This window comes from Trichomonas vaginalis, chromosome VI (genome assembly GCF_026262505.1).
Source record: "Trichomonas vaginalis G3 chromosome VI, whole genome shotgun sequence".
In the NCBI taxonomy this organism is placed as follows: Eukaryota; Parabasalia; order Trichomonadida; family Trichomonadidae; genus Trichomonas; species Trichomonas vaginalis.
The window spans coordinates 17,249,631-17,274,134 of NC_067208.1; the positions used below are offsets into that span (position 1 = coordinate 17,249,631).

At 30.6% G+C, this 24,504-nt stretch overlaps 9 protein-coding genes across 9 annotated transcripts, besides 4 other annotated features; 5 read left to right on the forward strand and 4 right to left on the reverse strand.

Annotated features, from left to right (window-relative positions):
- Positions 1 to 44: 44 nt before the first annotated feature.
- TVAGG3_0881630 (uncharacterized protein) lies at positions 45 to 356 on the forward strand (the record flags this gene model as incomplete). The annotated part of the gene is made up of 1 exon (XM_001321771.1): positions 45 to 356. The coding sequence occupies one exon, from the start codon at positions 45 to 47 to the stop codon at positions 354 to 356; it is 312 nt and encodes a 103-aa protein (XP_001321806.1).
- Positions 357 to 1,151: 795 nt separating this feature from the next.
- Positions 1,152 to 6,185, forward strand: TVAGG3_0881640 (uncharacterized protein; the record flags this gene model as incomplete). The annotated part of the gene is made up of 1 exon (XM_001321772.1): positions 1,152 to 6,185. One exon carries the CDS (start codon positions 1,152 to 1,154, stop codon positions 6,183 to 6,185), a length of 5,034 nt encoding a protein of 1,677 aa, XP_001321807.1.
- Positions 6,186 to 6,313: 128 nt separating this feature from the next.
- Positions 6,314 to 7,094: a mobile genetic element.
- Positions 7,095 to 8,749: 1,655 nt separating this feature from the next.
- On the forward strand, positions 8,750 to 10,738 carry TVAGG3_0881660 (uncharacterized protein; the record flags this gene model as incomplete). The annotated part of the gene is made up of 1 exon (XM_001321773.1): positions 8,951 to 10,687. One exon carries the CDS (start codon positions 8,951 to 8,953, stop codon positions 10,685 to 10,687), a length of 1,737 nt encoding a protein of 578 aa, XP_001321808.1.
- Positions 10,739 to 10,922: 184 nt separating this feature from the next.
- TVAGG3_0881670 (zinc finger, RING/FYVE/PHD-type domain-containing protein) lies at positions 10,923 to 12,506 on the forward strand (the record flags this gene model as incomplete). The annotated part of the gene is made up of 1 exon (XM_001321774.2): positions 11,029 to 12,264. One exon carries the CDS (start codon positions 11,029 to 11,031, stop codon positions 12,262 to 12,264), a length of 1,236 nt encoding a protein of 411 aa, XP_001321809.1.
- A 367-nt stretch (positions 12,507 to 12,873) lies between these two features.
- Positions 12,874 to 13,137, reverse strand: TVAGG3_0881680 (protein ubiquitination; the record flags this gene model as incomplete). The annotated part of the gene is made up of 1 exon (XM_001321775.1): positions 12,874 to 13,137. The coding sequence occupies one exon, from the start codon at positions 13,135 to 13,137 to the stop codon at positions 12,874 to 12,876; it is 264 nt and encodes an 87-aa protein (XP_001321810.1).
- A 5-nt stretch (positions 13,138 to 13,142) lies between these two features.
- Positions 13,143 to 13,179: a mobile genetic element.
- A 1,177-nt stretch (positions 13,180 to 14,356) lies between these two features.
- Positions 14,357 to 14,394: a mobile genetic element.
- Positions 14,395 to 15,100: 706 nt separating this feature from the next.
- TVAGG3_0881710 (spectrin binding) lies at positions 15,101 to 16,882 on the reverse strand (the record flags this gene model as incomplete). Its single annotated transcript, XM_001321776.1, has 1 exon — positions 15,101 to 16,882. One exon carries the CDS (start codon positions 16,880 to 16,882, stop codon positions 15,101 to 15,103), a length of 1,782 nt encoding a protein of 593 aa, XP_001321811.1.
- Positions 16,883 to 18,124: 1,242 nt separating this feature from the next.
- TVAGG3_0881720 (armadillo (ARM) repeat-containing protein family) lies at positions 18,125 to 21,257 on the reverse strand (the record flags this gene model as incomplete). Its single annotated transcript, XM_001321777.1, has 1 exon — positions 18,125 to 21,214. The coding sequence occupies one exon, from the start codon at positions 21,212 to 21,214 to the stop codon at positions 18,125 to 18,127; it is 3,090 nt and encodes a 1,029-aa protein (XP_001321812.1).
- Positions 21,258 to 21,311: 54 nt separating this feature from the next.
- Positions 21,312 to 22,349: a mobile genetic element.
- Positions 22,350 to 23,223: 874 nt separating this feature from the next.
- On the forward strand, positions 23,224 to 23,460 carry TVAGG3_0881740 (N-acetylmuramoyl-l-alanine amidase family; the record flags this gene model as incomplete). The annotated part of the gene is made up of 1 exon (XM_001321778.1): positions 23,224 to 23,460. The coding sequence occupies one exon, from the start codon at positions 23,224 to 23,226 to the stop codon at positions 23,458 to 23,460; it is 237 nt and encodes a 78-aa protein (XP_001321813.1).
- Positions 23,461 to 23,484: 24 nt separating this feature from the next.
- Positions 23,485 to 23,700, reverse strand: TVAGG3_0881750 (uncharacterized protein; the record flags this gene model as incomplete). Its single annotated transcript, XM_001321779.1, has 1 exon — positions 23,485 to 23,700. One exon carries the CDS (start codon positions 23,698 to 23,700, stop codon positions 23,485 to 23,487), a length of 216 nt encoding a protein of 71 aa, XP_001321814.1.
- Positions 23,701 to 24,504: the final 804 nt, after the last annotated feature.

Here is a 24,504-nt window from a genome sequence, read left to right on the forward strand (position 1 = left end):
TCTATCTCAAAGATACGTATTCGGATGTACAAATTTCATTTATTATGGACGATCCGAGAAGAACAACTATTGTTGATAGTGATGGCTATGATCGAGATGAATTACTACCAAAATCATCCAAAAATTACAGAATTCTTTTTGATAAGTCAACACTTATACATCCAAATGAAGAAAAGATAATTACTATTGAAATATCTGCTGAAAGTGTGAATAAAATAACTGTAAGTCATGATATTAGCCATAATGTTGCTTTGAGAAGAGGAGAAAAAATCAACTTTACGGCAACTTTGAGAAGTACAGTTCAAATTCCAAATTTAGATGTTAAAATCTATGCAAATCATGACTCAATGATATAATCATCAATATCAATTGATAGTATCAACACAGATATTCCTGTCAATCTTCAATTTGAAAATTCAATAGGAAACGATTATTTCCAAGTCTATTTTACTTTTGAAGCCGACTCCATTCCAATTGAAGCATTCACTTTTACCGTCAATGCAATTCCACTTAATTTCAGAGTGACGAATCCTCAAACAGATATATTCAAAACTTCATATGATGTAAATTTTGTAGCTTCAGGTATTGAGTCATATCAATTCTGCTATGATTTGAAAGAAGTTACGACATGCCAAGACGAATTAATTCCTTTAACAACCACAGAGACGGCTTATTCACGAAAAATTTATCCAGAAATACCAGAAGAACAAGAAGAAATCATTAAAATTTATTTGAAAAGTTCAAAACAAGTTTCCAATATCGAATCAATCACTTTGGAACAAGCTCAATTTACTATAATACCTCCAACAATTGAAGTATACGACGAACTTACATATAGGGTTAATGCCCCAAGAACATATACAATACCCTTGAAAGTCAATCATATCGGAGTTGTAGGAAGTGTTGATGTTTGTTTAATTTGGAGAGCAGAAAATGTGAAAAACTTAACATATGAAATAGAATCGAATTATCAAGTCATTAATTTTCCAATCGAATTAGAAAATATAGAACGAGAAAGATTTGTTTTTGAGTTTTATAACAATGGGAAGATCGTTGGTACAGAAGAGTTCAGAGTTCAAAACTTGACGGAATGGAATCTTGAATCATTTTTACCTGAATTTGAATTAAATAAAGAACTTGAATTTTTTGCAATGTTTCATGGAGTGCCACCAAATGAACAATTCAATTTGGAAGTATATTATGCAGGACAACTTATTTCATCACAAATATTCTCAACTTTTGAAAATTATTCATCTCATATATTCAGTTTTAACTATACATTTACAGAAATCCCTGACAGGGCATTCAATTTGTACACCCAAAAAGTGGACACTGAAGAAGTGAAAATTCCACATACAATGCCATTTTGGACAAATAATAAAATTTTCAATGTCATTCCATTCAAAACCAAGTTTAATTTAGCAGATACTCTTGAATTCAATGTTACATATATTGCACCTGCAGAAGGAATCTTATGGTGTTCTGCCGAAGGATATTATTTAGATTCATTAAATGTTAAACAGATTTATTCTACAGTGAATACCACACAAACTGTTTCTATTAGAAGTTGGACTGATCTTCATGGTCTATTTTACAAAAATGGCCTGAAGGTGAGAACTGATAACATTCAATACATTAAATCAGGATTATACACTATTACATTTTTAATTAAAGGCAAAGATAAAATAGAAGAATTTCCAGTAGAGATAGAAATTGTAAATGAGAGACCCCAGCTAACAACAGACAAATTCGAAATTAACACAATTGGAAATCAATGCATAATAGAAGGTGTAGAAATCACTTATAATAGACCCGACACAAAATTAATTCTTTATTACCAAATAGAAAATATTCTAGGTGGGGCTCCAATTGTACTTAAATCAGATATTACTTTGACAGAAAATACTATAAAACTAGACGACAAATTCGCGTTCCCAATTAACATTTCAAATCCTAAAATATCTTTATGGTGCAAAGAAGATGTTCGTCCTATAGCATCAAAGAAATTTTCAATTTCTCATCAAATTTCCGCTTCATTAACTGAGTATCCAACTCAAATAGACTATGATAGAGATAAAACAATGCCTATAAGAGGCATTCTTAATACATATGGGGTAGAGATGAATGTAACAATTACAATATATATAAGTGGCTATGGATTCATAATACCGCCTGAACAATTCTCAAATGAAAGTGGAGAAACTGAGTTTACGTACACAATTGATTTAACAAATATACCAGTAGCAAATGAATGGAAATTGTATTTACATGCTAAAGACAATCAAAACAGTGAAATAAAATCTCAAACAGTGTATACAATTGATGTATTTAGAACAAATGTGCAGATTCAGAACGTTAATATTGTTAACAATGCTATCAGAGCTGGAGAAACGCTAAATATTAATTTGGCAATCACTGATGATGATCCAGATTCATATAACCCTTACATTGAATATTATGTAGATAATCAAGAACATAAAATAATGAATATTGAAAGTGATCAAGATAAATCGCAACTATCTCTTAATTTCCCAGTTGATGCTTTCGTTCCAGGACTATACAAATTATTCATGTTTTATGTAGGCTATCAAATTGGAAAAACCAAGCTATATTCATTCGATTTTACTATAATTAGTACTCCACCAACAATTTCAATTGAAACAGATTATTTACTTAATGAATACAGGTTCCTTACGTCCCCTACAATTAATATTGATTCCCTTGCATACAGTCTCAATGGAAAAATCGAAATTTATGTTATCGAAAATGATACACCTAGAAAAATCCTCGAATATACATCAGATTATACACATCATAAATTTGAATACATCCATAAACACCCGCTAATTGAACAGAAAATCAATTTAACATTTTATGTAATTAATGAATTTAATGATAAAACTTTTGCAAGCAATTCAATTGAATATAATGTAGTTCAAAAACCAACATTGCAAACATATACCAATTCAGATTGGTTATTACCAAAACAAACATTTACAATAATATGGAATATGGAAGATGTCTCTCCAAGTGATGAGATAACATTCGAAATTATCTTGTTTGATCGAACAATTCAATACTCTCAAAAAGCTCATCCAAAATCTGACTATACAACAGATAATTTCACATTTGAAGGAAATTCAGGTGATAACTATGGAAGTTCTTTTTATGAAATCTTGGCATATGCACAAAATTCAGAAATTGATAGAGTATCTCATTTGATCACTGTTAATGCAACTCCAAGATTTGAGAATGTTCAATGCAATACTTCTTTAGCAGCAGGAGACAAATTAACTATTATTACAGATTTTGAATGGAATTCATTCAAAGAAGTCTACGCACATGGTGAATACGCTTTGTTAAATGTCAAAATTAAAGCTGAATATCCAGAATTAAATTATAGATTTGATAATTCAACACTCAACAAAATGAAAGAAACAATTACAAATGGAGAAACTATTATTCCATTATATATGTATTTCGACGATATAACTAGTGTTCATTCATTGACATTGTATCTTTGTGACAGTTATATAATTTATAAATCTCTGACAAAGACATTTAGATTATCTGATCGAAAACTTCCATCAATAGAACTACTTAGTATATCTAAAACATCAGAGATACAAATGTATCAAGATGAAGTTTCTATTGATGTAAAAGTTAAAGATGAAATACAAAATGAAAATGTTAAAGTTTTCTACATAATTGGAGGATCAAAGTTCGAAATAGGAAGTGGACAATTATCAAATGGACAAAAAGATTTCCATTGCATTCTAGATCTTTTTGATGACTCCTCTGGTCCTTATTTAATTCTTGCAGAGGATAGCCAAGGATGTGTATCCAATTTGATTCCTCAATACCTTACCTTTGAAGAAACACATAATGAATATTTGAACATCATTGAATGGAAGACAAGTTTTGATGAAGGAGATCCAATCACAATTAAATATCAATTAAATAATCTCCCAAGAAGAAAGGAAATAACAATTTCATTCATGAACCATTCTTCAACAAACGAAATTTACAATACTAAGATTACTACTGATGAAAGTGGTAATTCAAACGCACTTGAATATCAATTTGGTGTTCTTCAAAATATTGATATCTTTGAGGTTGATCTTATTATTAAGATCCAAAGCATTATATTTGAAAACAAATTGCTAACTACAGGTATTAATGATATACCAATTTTAACAATTATAACTCCACCATCAGGAAATTATGGTATGATGTCTTGTATTCAATTTGAAGCAAACGTCAAATCTAAATATAAAGACATTGCAGTTCGTGTCTCAATTGAAGGTGGGGAAACAGATATTGGGGGTGAGATACATTTATTGGAATATGATTCAAATAGAACACTCTATTTCCAGTTTTATGGCGTCCCAGAAGAAACTGATCTAACATTTCAGTATTACATTCAGAATAGAGCTGGTTCAGTATCCCAAAAATATACTGCTACAATACATTGCGTTCCTCATATTGCAAATTTGATCATGATTGAAAATTGGGATTTCACAGAAAGTGCATTATCTGATGTTGGGATCACTAAATTTGAAACAATTTCCACAGTGTCGGCAATGATATTAAATCCTGTTGAAGGAATGAAATTAAAGGTATATTATCAATTGAATAATGATGAACCAATCTTTATCAAGGAGGTTATTTCAGAAGCAAAAATACCCGAAGGTATGTTTGGCCCTGGAGGAGGTTCAGGAGAAGATCCATATGGTCCTGGAGGAGATCCAGGAGAAGATCCATATGGTCCTGGAGATGAAGAATATCCTGAGGAAATGTCTGATTCTAGAAGTGCTAATCCTTTACGAAAAATATCATCTGACGAGGAGGGGTATCCAGATGATATGTCTGAAATCTACCAAATTGAAACAATTCAATTCAATTTACCAAATATTGCCCAAAAAACTCTAGTTAAAATATTTTTCATTGATGAAGAAGGTAGTAGAAGCAATACAGTCATGAAAACATTTAACGTAATAAAGCAGCCAGAATTTAGATGCACCGCAGTCGAAGAATGGGATAAATCACCTGTTGGATTCCCAGGAGATTTATATACATTGTCATGCCAAGCAGTTGAATACGAAATCGGAAAAGAAATCCAAGTAATAGTTACTTCAGACTATTTAGAAACAATGCAAAAGTCAATTGTAATGAAAGAAAATTATAAGAGCGATGTAGCATTGTTCGAATTTGCAGCTCCTGATCAACGAACATTCGATATTTCTATATCAGCAGAAAATAATAATTTGGCCATGCATTGCTATGTTAAAATGGTTCCTTTAATTGCATTAAATATTGAAGAAGAAATGGATTTAAGTGGAGAAGATCGATACATTTTCAAGTTTAGAATAAATTCTGTAGAACATTATAATGTAGAATGCAATTTTAGAGAAGTATTACAGAGGAAAGAAGAATTTACTATATCATCTGTAGATATTGAATTTGTTTATCCATTTGAAGATTTCGAAGAACATTCTGGAGAGTTCTCAATAAGTGTAACTTTATTTGATTTAGAATCCGAATTTAGATACAACTTTGAAAAATCAATAAAGTTTATTATTGAGGAACCGGAACCAGTTGATCCAACACCTGATCCTGAAAATCCAACACCTGACCCAGAGAATCCAACACCTGACCCAGAGAATCCAACACAAAATCCAGAAGAACCAACACAAAATCCAGAAGAACCAACACAAAATCCAGAAGAACCAACACAAAATCCAGAAGAACCAACACAAAATCCAGAAGAACCAACACAAAATCCAGAAGAACCAACACAAAATCCAGAAGAACCAACAAAAGAACCTGTTCATCCAACTGTGGAACCTCTCAAACCTTCTTCAACATCTAATGTTCCATCAAATGATGACTCAGAAGATCCATCCAATAATATTGAAAACTCAGCTTCCCTATTTCGCAAAGTATTGATTTGGCCTTTGATAATATTAGTAATAATCGGATGTGCAATTGCAGCATTTTTTGTTTTTAAGTATCTCAAATCAAAACGTGATACACAAAATCCTGATAATGTAGATAATGTTGACACAATTGAGAGTTTGCCTCCTCTTGATGAAAAAAGTATCAATTTTGAAAGTGAAGACGAATCAACTAAATCAAGTGGAAATATTGATGAACAAGCTCCACAAGGTGATATATGGATTTAAAAGACACAATATCTATCTCATATTTGAGATATTTATCCTAAAATTTTTAATTTTTATTTTAATATTTCTTTTATAACTTTTAATAGCATTCCAAAATCAATAAAAATAATGCTAGCTAACTAATCTATAAAAAGGTACATTCACTATTTTTGACAAAATTTTAATTTTTCATGGGGTTGTAAATCTTATAATAACTAGATGAATAAGGAATGAATCCCAGTATAATGTGCATCATTATATTAAACACTATATGTAAGGCTAATGATTCTATTAACACTTATGAAGATCTATAGTATTTGAGCAGATAAATTTGATAATTTCCAAAACTCTTATATTTCAAAATTAAAGTGTGCGAATGCATTTAAATGAGAGCAAAAAGAGATTGATGCTGTTAAAACTAGGTGTTAATTTGCAATTATTTCGCATCACAAGAACTACCCAGTAAATTCGGCTATCTTTCTTTGCAATTATTCTCCATTATCTAAAATATTTTTACGATTTTAACCATGTGTTGTTGAAACCATATATCAATCTTAGCTAAAGTATAGTTTATGAGTCTGTCACCATCTAACGTATGAATTTTCAAAAATGTCAAATATGTTCATTTTTTCTGTAGATTCAGCCATAATTTCATGTTGTTATACTATTCAACTATTATTTAATATTTTTATCGATTTAAATATATGATGAGATGCTTAGTTCTCCTGGAAATCGATTTTTAATCGCAATTTTAACTTTCCAAAAAAAATTCAAAAATAAAAATCCCTCTCAATTTTCTCAGTTTTATAACTCGCCAAATCTCTAGCCAAATTTTTTTGGCCCGTATAAATATTGTTAGGCACTATATAGGGATGCTATTTATCCTATTTTCATCCCATTTTACTGTTATCGCCTAGTGAATGTACCTTTATCTATAATTATGATAATTCTGCTTCAAAAATAAAATTCTATTTTTTAAATAAAGTCATTTTATGAAAATTATTAGTAATATCAATATTAAAATAAAAGTGTAATGAATGTATTTCTGTTCAAAGATTAAAATATCGCTATTTAAAAAAATATTACAGAATTCTGAGATTAAAATGAAAAAATTTGCGCTTATTTTCATTTTACAAACTAATATAATCAGAAATAGATTATTTATCCTTTGTTCAACTTGAATATTTTGGAAAATCAAACAGTTTTCCTTTAGAATTCAATTAATCTTATGCAGATCTTCTTTTGGAGATTTGTAATGTTGATTGTACTTGCTTATATTCGACAAAAGTCAATTTGATTTGATTTCTTTTTCGTAAACTTTCTGATTTGAAAGATGTTTCGAGTGCGATTCATATGTAAGTCGAATCCATTAACTGTGCGTTCTTTTCTAATTTCTTCATGTTAGGTTCATGATTTTTCTGCATTTTTTGACCAAAAACAGTAATATAGAGCAGCATAATTATAATGAAGTCAGACATTACGTGCATTATTGCAAAAAATCCAGTAATTCTGACGTTATTCTCGTATGCGCGTGAAATAGCATGTAAACATGTTTTTGTCTTACTCTCCTTGCATATATCCATTGGAAATTCATCGACAGAATAAAAACCGCAGCATTTGAAAATTACTTGTATAAATGTTGTTTGAGGTTTGTTGATATTGTTTTCCCATGCACTATGGTACCTATTGAAAACATTTTTTGGATCAAATATCCATTGAGCACCGAAAATAAAATATAATAAAATGCTTACTGCAGAAATGAACATTGTAATATACATAAATACATTTGAATCAGTAACGTAGATTATTTCGAAGAGCAATGCTAATATTACGAATGAAGTTAAAGAAAATTTAATACAATTTATGTGAAATTCTGAGAGATAAATGACTCCAGATTCGATCATCCATGACCGTGTTAGGATCATGCATAAAATATCTGCAATTATGTTCGTTAGACATATCGAAAGAGGAATCCATTTATTTGACATTAAAAAAAATAAGCATTTCGTTTTATTTTGTTAAGGGAAAAATTCTAGAAATATTAAGTATAATATATTTTTTAATATAAAAAAGCTTGTTTAGCAATGATTACAGATTTCAGATGTAAATTTCCAATAAAGCTATATTTATGATATAAAATTAATGTATTCATTGAATACATATCTTGAACCATAAAATGATAGTTTCAAACCATGAACAGCAATGAATTTGGATTTCATCAAGGAATATGATAGCAAATCTGTTTTAAATGAAAGTTTTTTAAATAAGTGTGATCACCTTACAGAACCACAAGTCTATCATTATATGAGAAATCAATCTTATGAATTATGTGAGTTGATAGGATTTCATTAGCCAAAGAACTCATAGCCATTATACATATGATGTCCAGCGCTGGATTATTTAAATATTTGCATAATAAAAAGAAAAATTTGAAGCATCGTTATATGAAAATCACTTATTTCAGCTAAAATAAAGCTAAAAAATGCTCGTATGTATCTATGGAGGCAGAATGGAAGATGTTTAATGATGGCTAGTTAAGGTGAAGAAATACGACATGTGACATGAAATATTTTTGAATTGTGATGGATCAATTAAAATCCGTCACACAGTCAATAGGAGTAGAAGGAGTATTTGATGTAACTTTGAAAGATAGACCCCCTTTTCGTGCAAAATGCATAATTCGATTTGTTTTTCTGATTATCGAAGGCGAAAAACAAAAAAGTCTAATATTTTTACCGGAATATGGTCCTGCTATTTTCGGATTTGGAAATTCTGGCAATTCGATTATGTTTTCACCATTAGATATCGATCTTCATAGTGAAATCGTATTATCAGGCAAAGAAAGCGGCTCAATCCACAATTTTTACAACTACGCGTCAAATTCATACTTAGCTATGAAAGAATTTTGTGCAATCAGCGATCGAGATTTATCAAGACAAGAATATTTGATTTATTATTCAGGAATTAACAACGTTGAGCGTCCTATTTGCTTACTATTAAAGGATCAAAAAGTAATCCTCGATGAAAATGAGACAATCATTGATACAATCGAGATAAATTCACGTACAAAAATTACATTGAGCGATGCACGCCAAGAACCAATGTTCGGAATATCTAACAAGATGGGCCAAATCATTTGGTTCCAGTCATTTGATGTAATAAGTGTTATGCAGTGGTTTTTGGCATTATATATCACAAAATACTATGTAACAGAAGATCAACAATCCGTAATCAACAAAATCAAGCTATCTAGTACAATCGAAGCAATTCCTTCACCTGTAAAACCTTCACCTCAAAAAGTTGTTCAAAATTCTCTCGAAACGCTTACTCCTGTTCGAAAACAACCAGAAACCACTCGAGAATCACCAGTTACATCTCCATTTACTACTCCGAAGAAGGAAACCCATAAAGATGAACTTAGAAAACAAAATGAATCTTTATTAACTGTTTTAAACTTGAAACAAACGCAATACAAAGAAAGGCAATACTTATCACAAGAGAAAGACCCAGAGTTATACCCTCCACAACTCTATAATACATCTGAAATCAAAGAGAATGTCGAATTCCCAGAAATTGAGAGGAAAACGATCAATGATGTTTTAATTAGATCTATCGTTCTCGAGTCATCAGAAATTCCGAAAATATCTCCATCGCATTACTTTAAGAATCCTATAGCTAATCCTGGATTATACAGATTGAATTTGAATTATAATCCAGAAAGTAATTTGCTTTTCATCAATAAGTACAAGTCCGCTGACCCCCAAACAGCTTACCAACTGTTAGTCAGTATGGTTTTGTGCCAGTTCAATGATAAATCCATACTCGAAGTATATAATGTTCATGATTCGACTTCAAACCAACAGGGACAAGCCATGGCAGTTGTAGATCATTACAAAAGCGATCTACCGGCTTATATTCTTAGCCATCCCGAGATATTGACTCATTACAGAGTTTCTGCAATTGTTTACGATACGAAGTTACTTAAGGAACTTCCGAAGAAGGAACTACAAAGAGCAATTAATTTCCAACCTTTGTATCGGTTTCCTCATGATCCAATTCGAGATTTAAGACATTCAATGAATTACGCACTCCAAATGGCCAAGATAAGAAGATTTAATCCAATCAAGGTCTTCCAAGACTTTAGCCGCGCTTGGATTGCTGTTTTTCAGAATCATTGCAAATTTAATCTCGAATCTTTCTTCATTCGTATTTCTTCTGATCAGAGACAGAATGATACATGGGCAATCTTCAGAGATGAGACAGAATTGAAGCAGAAATGGCCTCTTTTTCTTCTTCATTCGATGAGAGACGAAAAAGTTTTAGAAAATCTCCTCCTAACGCTATCGAATAAGTCCGTTATTAACGCTTTTTACGACGATTGCGCCCAAATTAGAAGAGATGAAGTTATTGACGAACTCGTGTTTTACACGTGCATTTTCGCCAACTTTTACATCAAAATATCCAATAATGGAGTTGTTGAGTCACCATTATATGGCCCTCAGTTCGAAGCAATCTTCAAATAGAAAAAAAAATTATAATTTTTTTTATATGTAAATATATTTGTTAGTTATCGTTAACTTATAACTATTATTTTATGATTCTTTAATTGATTTCTTGATTTAGGTTTGATTTGTAATTTTTATTGTCGAAGAAATCAAAACTTCATTGTAATATGCCTATTTATTTGTTTAAATTAATCTCTTCTCATTAATTTGATCGTAATCATATTCTTTACGAATTCATTTTGAGAGGTTCAATCGAAACCCCAAAATTTCCATACCAATAAATGTGTTATGATTAGTATATTATTTATCAGATATATTTAATTTATATACATTAAGTCACTTTTGTCAAAAATTTTTAGATGAATTTTTCGCGGAGAGGGAATACTTTAAAAAACACAGCAGTTGATTCCGTGACTAACTTTTCATCTAAGAGGAGAGCTCAGTCTATAAGCAATGCTCACACCACAAAATTATTCCTCGCACCTGCTGATCCAAACCAAAAATCAGATAATTCAAAAAAACAATTTTTTTCCTATAACCTGTCTACAAAACCATTCACAAAAGATGAACTACTTACTTACGCTGGTACGCTTACTGATATGCAACTTATTCTATTTGCCCAATTTATCAAAATGGAAAATCCTTCGAGAGAAAAAATTCTAAATGCAGTGACAGCGATAAGCGAAAACGATACAGTTGCTCTTAATTTCTGGACACAATGCTTCTATAGCGCAACGAGACCTTCACAACAAGCTCTAATTCCACAAAGTACAGGACCTGTCACTAGCTATCCTTTGAATAACATACAATACGGACACTGCCCAGAAGAAACAATGATTATGGCAACACCATTTATCTTAGGAACTTCATTTTTTGATAAAGTCTTTACTATTGATAATATTCCAAAGAGGCATCGCGTAATTTTGCAATGCTTCCGCGCTGGAGTTGCCCCTGCTACTGTATTATGGCCGCAAACTTTAGGAATTTATATCAATGGATATATTGCAAAATCTCCAACCGCAAACTCAAATTCCAACATCATGTATACTAATATTGACATAAGCGAGTTCTTACCAAGCTTTACTCTTCGAGTTACGTGTAGTACAGAAAACATTCCTTCTGTATTCCTTGTAAGAGTTGTAAAGTACTTCACCTTCAAAGAGATTGTACAAATAATACGAAACAGACCATATCCGAACGATTTTCTCGATGAAAGAAATCGAGATGTTTTTACACCGAAACCTGCAGGAGCCGTGAAGTATCCTGGACGCACTACGTTCTGCGAACACCCACAGTGCTTCGATTTGAAGCATTTTATTAAGTTTGCAACGTTGACTGGAATATGGAGGTGTCCGATCTGCGGGAAACAGACGAATCCTGAAAGTTTGAGATATTCAAACCTCACTGAACAGTATCTCAACAAAATTAAGTCTGCTTCTCAGCCTGTTTCACCTCAACTGAATTATAATCCTGCTTTCTCGTCGCCTGATGCATTCCAGAGTCAGACTCCGAATGCTACTATGGATCAGTCACAGATTGACGTGTTTAGTCTAGATCCAAACCAGAATAACGATGATTTCGAATTTTTCTCTTAAAATTCGATTTGTTTACACAATATAAATGAAATGAGGTGATTTATTAGACATTTCCCAGATTTCTAGTGATTTTTTTATGCAAAATATTAGTATTTTTTTTCTTTCTTTAATTTTTTGAAGATAAATGTAATTTGTTTTGATTATTTCTTTTCATATATTAATCTTCTTTAACCAATATGCCTAAAATCAAACAAATAAATGCTGATTTGTTCTGAATTACGGACTTGTGTATCAAAAATAAATTTTTAGGATACCCATGAAGATTAGAAAAATCTTATTTTTGCTAATTGAATATAACCTGATTATATTTTCTATCTATTATTTTCAAATTGCATCTTTTCTTATTAAGATGCATTCTTTCTGTATATACAAACATATATAGTATTGCAAAGAGGTATTTGTATATACTGCACCCACATTGAATGACCATATGGAGTTTGGTATCTTAACATCATGGAAAATTTATATTTAGAAAATAATGACATAAATGCATAATAAAATAATTTTTAGATATATTAAGAATATGACAGGGCACCTAAATCCACATACTTCTTCAGAAGATAATATCAAGATATTGATCTATTGATAATAAGTACGTAGCTATTTAGTTTAACGTGCTCCTGCCTTAAAAAGAAGATTCACAATCTTTCTGTAGTTCTCATTTTCGTTTTGATTTTCTTTTGCTAAATCAAGTGGAGTTTGTCCGTCATTGTTTTTATCATTAAGATTGGCCCGAATTGAAACTAAATATTCAACGACATCGAAATTTCCTTTTAGTGTTGCCCAATGAATTACTGAATTATTAACATCTGTTTTCTCATTTTTATTGCACCCACAATAAATGAGGTATTTAACTACTTCAAGATGATCCATTACTGTAATAAACAGAAATTCATCAAAAGTGACAGCTCTCAATTTTTTGACATTTGTAAATTCTAAATTGAATGAGAAAAATGAAATAATACTAAGCATAAGACAATATTCTAGATTTAATTATAATTAGGAAAAAGTTAGTTTTGAGAGTACTTTTCATAGGCATATAGAATGAAATCTTCTGAAAAATAATATCACATAAACTCATATTATTTTCTAATATATAACTATTTTATATAAAAATCAAATTCAATGATCTTAAAAGCGAAGGATAAACCTCAAAATTTACGAATATAATGAGTGGGAATATAATGCTTATCTATCATAAAACCATATGAAATATCAATTTTTGCTTTACGCCTAATTTTTGACGACAATTAGCAAAAAATGTTAAATGTTAACACTCAGTCCATTTGAATATGAAAAATAAAATTGACTTTGATTAAATGTTTTTATTTATCATGCAATTCTTCTTGCGACCAAAGATTTGAATAAAAGTTCAAAAAATAAGATAGCTTAAAAAATAATATACGGTAGTGTTTACTAATAGATGAATAGTATATAAATTCTATTAAAATGGATTTGATCCAAAAAATATATAAAATTTGATCATAAATAAAATCGTTTTAAATTACTTCTTCATTTAAATTATAACAATTATTTTTGGTTTTATATTTTTTTGGATCAAATCCATTTTAATAGAATTTATATACTATTCATCTATTAGTAAACACTACCGTATATTATTTTTTAAGCTATCTTATTTTTTGAACTTTTATTCAAATCTTTGGTCGCAAGAAGAATTGCATGATAAATAAAAACATTTAATCAAAGTCAATTTTATTTTTCATATTCAAATGGACTGAGTGTTAACATTTAACATTTTTTGCTAATTGTCGTCAAAAATTAGGCGTAAAGCAAAAATTGATATTTCATATGGTTTTATGATAGATAAGCATTATATTCCCACTCATTATATTCGTAAATTTTGAGGTTTATCCTTCGCTTTTAAGATCATTGAATTTGATTTTTATATAAAATAGTTATATATTAGAAAATAATATGAGTTTATGTGATATTATTTTTCAGAAGATTTTGTGTTCTTCTTCAAAATTTTATTTTTTTATTAAAAAGAATCTTTACAAAATATACATTTACTTTAATTAATATTTAAAAACGTGCTCTATCAAAAGTTCCAAAAATTCAATATTTTAGCTTTTCTGAGGTGTCACTTTTGGTGAATTTCTGTTTACAACATTACTGATGCAATAATTATTGGAGACCATACATTACTATATTTTACATCTGGGTTAGCTCCAACTGATATTAGATATTTAACTACTTCAAGATGACCTCGTTCTGATGCAGAAATTAGGGGAGTAAATCCACCATTTATTTTTGAATTTGGATTGGCTCCGATTGATATAAGATATTTAACTATTTCAAGATGATTTTCTTGCGATGCAGCATATATTGCATCACTTCCATCAGTTTTATTTCGATAATTCTTGTCAAATCCAACTCCAATTAAATATTTTACAATTTCAAGATGTCCAGAGTATGATGCTTTAAGTAAACCATTATTATCACAACCTCCTTCTATAAGAGATCTTAATAATTGAAAATCTCCTCTATAACATGCCTCAAGAAGTGGAGTATTTCCAATTGACGATCATTTTTCACTTAAACCAGCTGCACATGAGAAAAAAAAATCTAAAATTGACCGATATGATTACTATTATTCAGGCGGATATAGACATGATTCATTATGCAAATCTAGATCTGTTACAACACCAAAGCTGAAATTAATGAATTTTAATATCATAAAAGCTTTATATATTGATTCCTTCATGTTTACATTGAGCGATGAAAATTAATAAATGCATTTACAGTTCTTTTTATGCAATCGTTTTATGTTCAAAGAAATAATCATTTACGATATCACTTTCAATTGATGATAAATTTATTTCGCGCCTGATTGAACTAGGAATTCAATTATATTTCTGTATTTTTCATTTTCGTTTTGCTTCTCTTTTGCACAATCAAGTGGAGTTTTTCCTTCATTGTCTTTATGATTTAAATCGACACGAATCGAAACTAAATATTTAACAAGATCAAAATGCCCAAAAGATGCAGCATAATGAAGTGAAGTATCATTATGATTGTTTAAATCATTCTTATCGACTCCGCATTGAATGAGATATTTAACTACATCAATATGACCATTTTCTGATGCAGCATGTATTGGAGAGCATCCATTATTATCTTTTCCTTCTGGATTAACCCCAATTGAAAAAAGATATTTAACTACGTCAAGCTGACTATTATTTGATGAAGTAGTCATGGGCGAAAAACCATCATTAGTTTTTTCATTTGGATTAGCCTTAACTGAAATAAGATACTTAACTACGTCAAGATGACCATTATGCGATGCAGCAAATATTGGTGAAAATCCATCATTAGTTTTTTCATTCGGATTAACTCCAACTGAAATAAGATATTTAACTACATCAAGACGACCATTCTGTGATGCAGCATGAATTGGTGAATATCCTTCATTATTTTTCTCATTCGGATTGACTCCAAGTGAAACGAGATATTTTACTGCTTTAAGATGACCATACAATGATGAAAAGAGAATACAATCATTACCATCTTTATTTTTTGATTTTACATCGCAACCTATGCTTTTTAGATATTTAATTACTTCAAGGTTACCAGAAATTGATGCTACAATAATTGGTGTAGATTCATTATTGCTTTTTGCATTTGGATCGGCGCCGCATGAAATAAGACATGTAATGATTTCAAGATTGCCTTCTTGTGATGCAGCATAAATTGATGAACATCCATTATTATTTTTTTGATTTGGATCAGCCCCAATTGAAATAAGATATTTAACTATTTCAAGTTGACAAGTTAATGAAGCATAAAGAATAGGATTATTTCCATTAGTTTTGTTACGCCAGTTCTTGTCAAAACCGGCTTCAATTAAATATTTAACGATGTCAAGACGTCCATTAGCTGATGATAAAAGTAAGCAATTATTTCCGTTTTTATCAATTGCATCTTTGTCACATCCTGATTCGGTAAGAGATTTAACAAATTGGAAATCCCCATTAATACATGCTTCAAGCAAGATTGTGTTTTCATCTGAGTTTCGCTTTTCACTTAATCCAACTGCACATGAAATAGGCATTTTAATATTATCACACTTCTTTGTAAGTCCTTCAAGGAAATTATCACGCTTTTTAGAAAATTCTTTAAGGAAATTGTAAGCTGTATCAAAATCTGAATTTAATGGAATTTCATGTATTGTCGCAATTTTATTAATTCTTTGTTGTAATTGATTATTTTCATTATGACATTTGAATATTTCATTCATGAGTTGTGCATTTTGAATATTAAATTGTGATATTTCATTTTGAAGTTGTGTTTGATTATTTTGATTTTCTATGTGTTTAGTAAAGAAATCTATTAATCCAGATGATGATTCGAGTTTCAAACAGGTTTCGTAGATTTTAAGAATATTAATAGCGTCTTCAAATGTTTTAACACAAACTTTGCATTTTTGAACAAATTTATATAATTTTGGTAATGAATATTTTGTTTTACCTTGCAAAAGAAGAGTCTTGAAAAGAGTTGGATCAAGATTTGCTTTCTCTAAAATGTTTGGAATGTTTTCTTGATCGATATATGTTTGAATATTTTTTGCGATATAGTCTATATTTAAAGAAAGACTCATCACAAAAAAATTATCAGATTTTTTTCTGACCAAACGGTCTGTATCGTCATTTATTTATTATATCTTCAAGTTCAATTTTCATCAATATTCTAACAAAGATGATCTAATAATCAACTACAATATGTGCATATTTTCGATGTATACTATTTAAATATAGGCTATTGAAGGACAATAGTTTGTTTATGACCATATTATTAAACACGACAATCTTAACGCATTTAATGAAGGATATACTAAGTCATAAAAATGATATGATCTTTTTAAGGTAGTTGCTACAATAATAGTCTTTTAATATGTGGGATTAATTTAATCTAGTTTATTTTTGATTTATAAATTGATTGCTTCAATTTTAAATTTGATCAAAATTTTACTTTATGCATATAAAAATGGAAGTTGCAACTTTTTATTAAATAATAAAGTCATTTTAGAATGCTATAATTGAAATTTTGTTTATTGTGCACCTAACCTTATAAGAAGATTCATGATCTTTTTATAGTTTTCATTTTCGTTTTGTTTTTCTTTCGCACAATCAAGTGGAGTTTTTCCTTTATCGTTTTTATCTTTAAGATTGACATCAATTGAAACCAAGAATCGAGCAACTTCAAAATGTCCACTTGTAGCTGCAAAATGAATGGGAGAATCTTTATCTTTTGTTTTATCATTTTTATCACAACCACATTGAATGAGATATTTAACTATATCAAGATGGCCACAATTTGATGCAGCATGTATTGGAGAACATCCGTCATCATCTTTTTCATTTGGATTTGCACCAATTAAAATAAGATATTTAACAACATCAAGATGGAATGATCATTTCATCATAGAAAGAAAGCCTTTAATAAACTGGAGCAAAATTGACATCGACATTCTTGTTCTTGCAAAGAATGTAATCGTTCGTTATTCGCTCTGAATAAATAGAAATAGGAAATTCATTCCAGCGATCACATAAATCTGCTCAAACCGTCAAAACACAATATATTGAGATTTAAATATAAGATAAATTTGATTTGACCGTATTTCATGCCTCAAAGCAACTCATACTATGAGTCATAGTGTTCTATTTGCAATATATAAATATATTTTGATATATGATCCATTAATTTTTCAATTTCGATGAAAATTATTTTAAATGATCATGTTTTAAACAATCACTGGATGAATTATTATACAAAATAACATATAAAACATAATATTTTCGATTTACAAAACAAACAAAAATATAAAATAAAAACAAAAATTTCATTCATTTGGTTCCTCTTCAGCTTCAGCCATTTCTTCTTCCATTGCTAACTGAACTGATTGCAAGTTCGCTCTGAAGAAGTCAATTCTTGTTTCATCACCTTCAACAGCTGCAATGACTAATTTATCTGAATCAGGAGTGTTTTCTATTATTTCCATTGCCAAAGACAACAATTCTCTTATTTCAGATTTACCAAGCTTGTGAAGTTCAATTATTGACGGGTGATGTGAAAATTCAACCGCCAAAACTCTCAAAAACAAGTCATTGAAATTTCCTTCCGCTCTTTGGAAGAGCCACAAGAAGAAGGAGAAGCAATCGCTTTCCAGTTCAAAATCTAACTGTATCGGCATTGCAGAAAGAGCCAAAGGAATTACTTGACTCAAATCGTATTCATCAGGTGACATTATGTCCATTACGAACTTTCCAAGGCATGTAACGCATCTGTCTCTCATCAATATGGACCTTTCGACCAAATTTACTTTGTTCGGGTCCAAGTGATTCAAGAATATTTGGATTAATTTTTCGGAATAAGGACGAACGAGGTCTCTATCAACTGTTGCTAGAGCTCGAAGACAAAGGAATGCAGATCCATCATCTGTTTGGTCTCCTTCCACTGTTGTTAATGATGCTTCGAGAGCTTTGTTTTTTAAGTCATCTTCGACTTTGCAACTCGAATAATTCAATAAACTCGATAGAATACTCAAAGCAATCGACCGAAATCGAATTACATTTGATGTCGAAAAAGTGACAAGGGAAGGAATTAATGGGGCGATAAGTTCCAACATTCTTTCTCCGGCTGCGTAGCTCAGCATCATCAGGAAATCGCAGGCAGCGTTAAACAAGTCTCTTCCGCGTTCGGTTGGCCTCTTTAATTGAGTCTGCGGGTCGTTTATCATTTGGCAAACTACATCTATAAGTTTCTCTATATGCTCGATCAATCCCGTGTAGTCTATATACGTTATGATCTGTTCCGCACTCAGGAATGACTGGTAGCAAACGTTTGCATCGCATTCACTTGCCAATTTTACAATAATTTCTCCAATATTTTGGGCAATCTCCTTCTCAGTATCGGTATTTACAGGAGTCTTCCTTGCCAGGTTGACCAGCGACGCAGCTGCGGCTATACGGCATGAAGGAGCGATAGAAGTTGATTGTAATTGGCAACATTTGATCAATTCTTCATGGAATTGGTCGAAATAGTCATTGGATATGACAATGATATCTGATAAAAGCTTAAGACTTGAAGCGCTTTTTTCAAACTGTGGAGGTAACTCGTATCCTTCATCATTATTTTCTTCTTTGTAGAATGGTGAGTAATCAAGCTCAGCATTCTCAAGAACAAAAGGTAATAATCTCGATATGTACGGTTCGATCGATTTCGTTGAGCCATCAGGTAATTCAATATACATTGTTATGATTTTCTCAAGAGCTGTGATGCATGATGCTGAGAGTTCTTCGTTATTGAGGTTTTCGATAAGAAAAGTGAACGTTGTCGGTACATATTCGTCAAATGTTGGACCAATTGCGACAGCAACGATTGCTATTGTCGCAACAGCAGGTCCTTTCAAGTGTTCGAGGGCATCCGATGCACTGTTGATGATATCAAACAATATATTGAGTAGTTGCGGGTAATAAACGAAAATTTTGAGGGACGACCACTTTGCGAGGTTCGAAATTGACTGTAAAGCGGCCGATTGTGTCTCCACGTCACATTCCTGTACAACAGAGACCAAAAAAGGGAAAAATACGTCGAAAACTCGGTCAGTTTTCTTTGTAGCGTCCAAAAGAGAAGCAAGAACAGTCAGAAGTTCACCGGAGATGTTCTCTTGGCAGGTGTTTGCTACATCATTGATGAAAGCGAAGGAAAGTTCGTCAGATTCAAATACAAATGTAGATACAAAGTCATCAGCGCTTCTTGCGCATGAATCTCTAAGTAAGTTGGAGTCTGATAATATTCCTGCCCTCAAAATCGATATAACTTCTTCTAGTTTTTGGGAATAAAAATCAATAGCTACTGTATACGTTGCAGACATCATTCTTGAGAATGCGAATAGCCCTGCCGGCTCAGAAGACACCTGCATGCACATATCCCACATTGGCTGAATAGTGTCCGCTGTACAAAGATCTGTAAAAATTTGCTCAAGGAGTGGAGCGTTGCTCAATATGAATTGGTCATCGGGTTCGAAGATCTCCATAATGTATGTCATGTACATTTCGATGATTGGAGCCGCATTTTCAGATTCGATGACAATTTGAGCATAGTTATGGCAAATTGCTTGTATAATGAGGTTAAGTTGGAGTACTAGTTTCGAATCTTCTTTGCTTTTTGTGAATTGGTCAATGCATTTTTCTAATAATGGAATTGGATTTCCAACGACTGGAGAATGGCCTAGTGCCGATGCGTATAAAGTAACTAGTCTTGAAAATAGTAAATTGTTTCCGATAACTAAATCGAAACAGTTGACACAGGCTTCCCAAAATGAAGAATTTGTTTCTGCTGAGCAATCAATGACATTGTTCTCAAGAAGGAACTGTACAGCAGCTATCAATACTTCTGGTTGCTGTGATTGGAATGCAACTTCAACCATTTCGTAAAAAAAATTCGTAACGCTTTGATCGTTTATCGATTCAATGAAACCTTGAGGGAATAGTGCAGATAAAAGTAACGCGATTTCTAAATATGCGGTATTCTCTTTGCTGATACAGAACTTGATGAAATCCATAATTATTGAACAGTAATCTGGTGAAATTGCTTTAGAAAGAATGTCTATGATGTTTCTTCTGATAGTCCACTCTGGTTCTGTGGTAATCATTGATAGCAATATTTGAAAAACTTCAGCACGAGATTCAACTGCAACACTTTCCCATGCAAGACCTACACATTTGTTGAGACCAATTATTGCATGTTGTCTGTCTGTCGGATCAGAAGACTGTTTGTAAAAATTTATCAGGTGCTGAATTGCGATTGCTTGTTTGTAGAACGAATCAAGCCATTTCGTTGCCTTTTGAATTTGTTCATCAGTAGGGCATTTTGATCTGAGAAGGAGGTAGCACTGTGTTAGAGTTTCATATACAGCACTATCATCCATCTTACAAAATGAACCTTTTCACGTATCAAAATTCATATTATACTCATATATCATTATTATAACATATATTTCATTTTAAAACCATATGATTCTTTAAGGGTGCACACGAGAGGATCATGTAAACTTCAGAATTTAGAACCTTATTTTTAGGCATTATCTTGGCTACCTATTTAGGCTCGAAAAGCAAAAAATATCAAAAAATACAACTTGACTCCATTATGACCCTTTCATGGAGGTAGTTTTTATCCGCTAGTATTTTCCCTTTGAATCTCTTTACAATTCGAAATCAAATTCAAATCTCAGTAGAAGAAAGGAAGAATCGACTTACTACGGTTGTAATACGAATAAATACATATATTTAATTATTTTTATTTACATAATAATTGTTTGAAGCTCATATTCCATCAAATTTTTAAATAAAAACATTAAAATGTTGAAAATGTTCATATATTTTAATAGGGTTTTGGCACTTTATTGAGGAATTACTACATACATAGTCGAACTGAACTTGATATTTTGAAATTTAAATTATTTATCAAAATTAAAATTTAACTTGAAATTTATAATTATTTAGTCATATTTTGCATAATTCTAAGTAGATTTTGTAAAAAATCAAGAAAGAAAAATTTTAACGTGCTTTTTTTTCTTTTTTATAATAATACATATTATATTAATTAACATATTCATAATGTTTCACCCTTTCAAAAATATAATCCTCCTCCTCTCAAATAAACGTACATACGGGTGGCCTCTTTTTTCAAAAAATTAAAATTTGAAATTTTGGGCTCAAATATTAGAGATTTTTTCAACCTTCAACGATATATGTTGTCTATATCAGACCTCCTTTCTTTTTGATACTTAACATTGTTCCTAAATCTTAGCCGTTAAGGCTGTTCTGAAAATATTTTTTTTTCGAAAAAATTCGAAAAAAATTCTTAAAATTCAAAAAATCCCTTAATTCCTGAGGATTTTGGAAAAAAGTTTTTACATGAACATGTGTATATTATATGAAGTATATTGATAAGGTAAAAATCAAATTTTATTGCATATTCATCGAGAAAATAAACTAACGAATTCCTCAAAATTGAGAGGGTAATCCTCCTCCTCTCAAATAAACGTACATACGGGTGCACCCTTAAATATTTTAAATATTTCTTCCAAAATTTTTTTTCAACCTCAGTAGTATATATAACGGGTTGTGTGACTTTTTTTGTAAACGTAAGAATTCATACAATATCGAGCGATTTTGTATCATTTTTTTTAACATATGAAGTAAAAAATGTATGATTCTTACGGTTTTTATTCTCACGTTTTTGAATAAATCAAGATTTAAAAAATTTTCAAAATTGTAAGACATTTACACTCAGCCCAAATATTTATATACTAAACACATTAAAAAAATTAACATTAATTTTAAAATAATTTATTTTTCATCTTTTATAAAAGAAGCTATATATAGATGATGTCAGATATTCCACGATTAATTAAACATTGTTTAAATCCTGAATGGATTAAACTTCAATTTAAAAATGAAGATTGTGAATTATTAAATGAATATGAAAGCCAAAATAAGCTAATGATTATTTGAATTTATGAAATCAATTATTTGATTCATTCTTTCTTCAATCTCTTCTATTCTTTTTGTTAAATCATCAATTTTCATTAATGAGGTGATTCTTGATTGAGGAATAGATTTCAAACTAATCACCCCTTTTATTTTTGAAATTTTGAATCCATCAACTTTAAACATTTTATTCAATTTACATGTTGTCAATTCTTCAAATAATTTTTTATTATTAGCATAATAGTCATTAAATTCTTCAACAGATGAAAAAATTTTTGTTTCAGTAATTGGTTTAACAACGTTTATTTTTTGTTGAACATCTTTACTTTCATTTATTTCTTCCTTCTCTGTTTCATTTATTTTCAAAATTGGTTTCATTTATCATTAAATAAAAATTAGAATATAAGTGATGAATTATATTTTTTTAATTAATATTAAATCAGAAATGGCTGCAGGATTCTTTAAAAAATTATGGGATGGAATTAAGAAAGCTGCGGGTTGGGTTCATAAAAATATTATTAAACCCGTTGCAAACTTTTTGGCACCAGTAGCGAAAACAGCAGGAACTATCATAGGTGGAGTATTAGGTACTAAAGCAGGTAATCCGGCAATGGGAGCACAAGCAGGTAACGCAGTTGGTGGAATTGCTGAAGGAATACTTAATAAAATAGGAGGTAGATAGTGGAAAAATAAATAAATATTATTTTTATCTTAGTATCGGTTGTAGTCTTTGATAAACTTTTTCTCCTTTATTTAATATTTCTCTTATTGGGGCAGCTTTTGGTGTTATTGATTCAGCAACGTCACTAATTGCTTCTTTATTCTTAAATATCCAATTTGCCCCCTTCTTCAATGTTTCCCAAACTTTACTCGCTCCTCTTTTTACTTTATCCCACAGTTTCTTAAATATACCTGCAGCCATAGTTGATTATTTCATTAAAATTAAAAATTCATTTTCATCTTTTAATTTTGATTTTTTATTTATTAATAAATGACGACTAACTATTTGGTGCCAAACACTAAACCGATTAATGGAAATGTGTTTCATTCATTCGAAAAGATAAATGAAATATTCGCAAAGAATGACGGTAGAAGATATTATAGAGAACTTGAAAGTTCATGCTATGACTCTGATGCTCCATATTTTGATGATAAACAAACTCATTTAAGAATTACAAATCCGGCTCATGATGTGAATCAATTAGGTGACACATATATTAAACGCAAAGTTAAAGCAACTCTAGTTTCAAATAAAGCTTTCACATGTGATGCCGCTTTTAAATGCATGCGTTTATTCGTTGGTTACAAATCATCAAATCAAAGCTTTAAACAATTAGAAGTAGAAACTGAAAGAGGTGATGCCGGTTATCTTCAGATGGATTGTGCCCGTGAATCTTTCGCATTTGCAACATATAAACCAAAATCAGAAAGGAAAGTTAAAAAGTTTGTTCATTCGTTATATAATAATGTTCAAAAATATGATAACTCAGTATGTGGTAAATATATTGACCCTTCAGAAGTTTTCACTAAAGCAAATGAAGAAGTTGATGTCACTTTTGATATGATTATTCCGGTAAATGATTTGTTAGCATTTCAGGCGTTCGATGATTATCCTAAATCATTTGGTGAAATCATTCTTAAATATTATGTTTTCAGGGATACTTTAGTATTTTGTCAGGTTGACCCGTTAAGAGTTGCTGATTTACAAAATTACGTTATGAAAAGA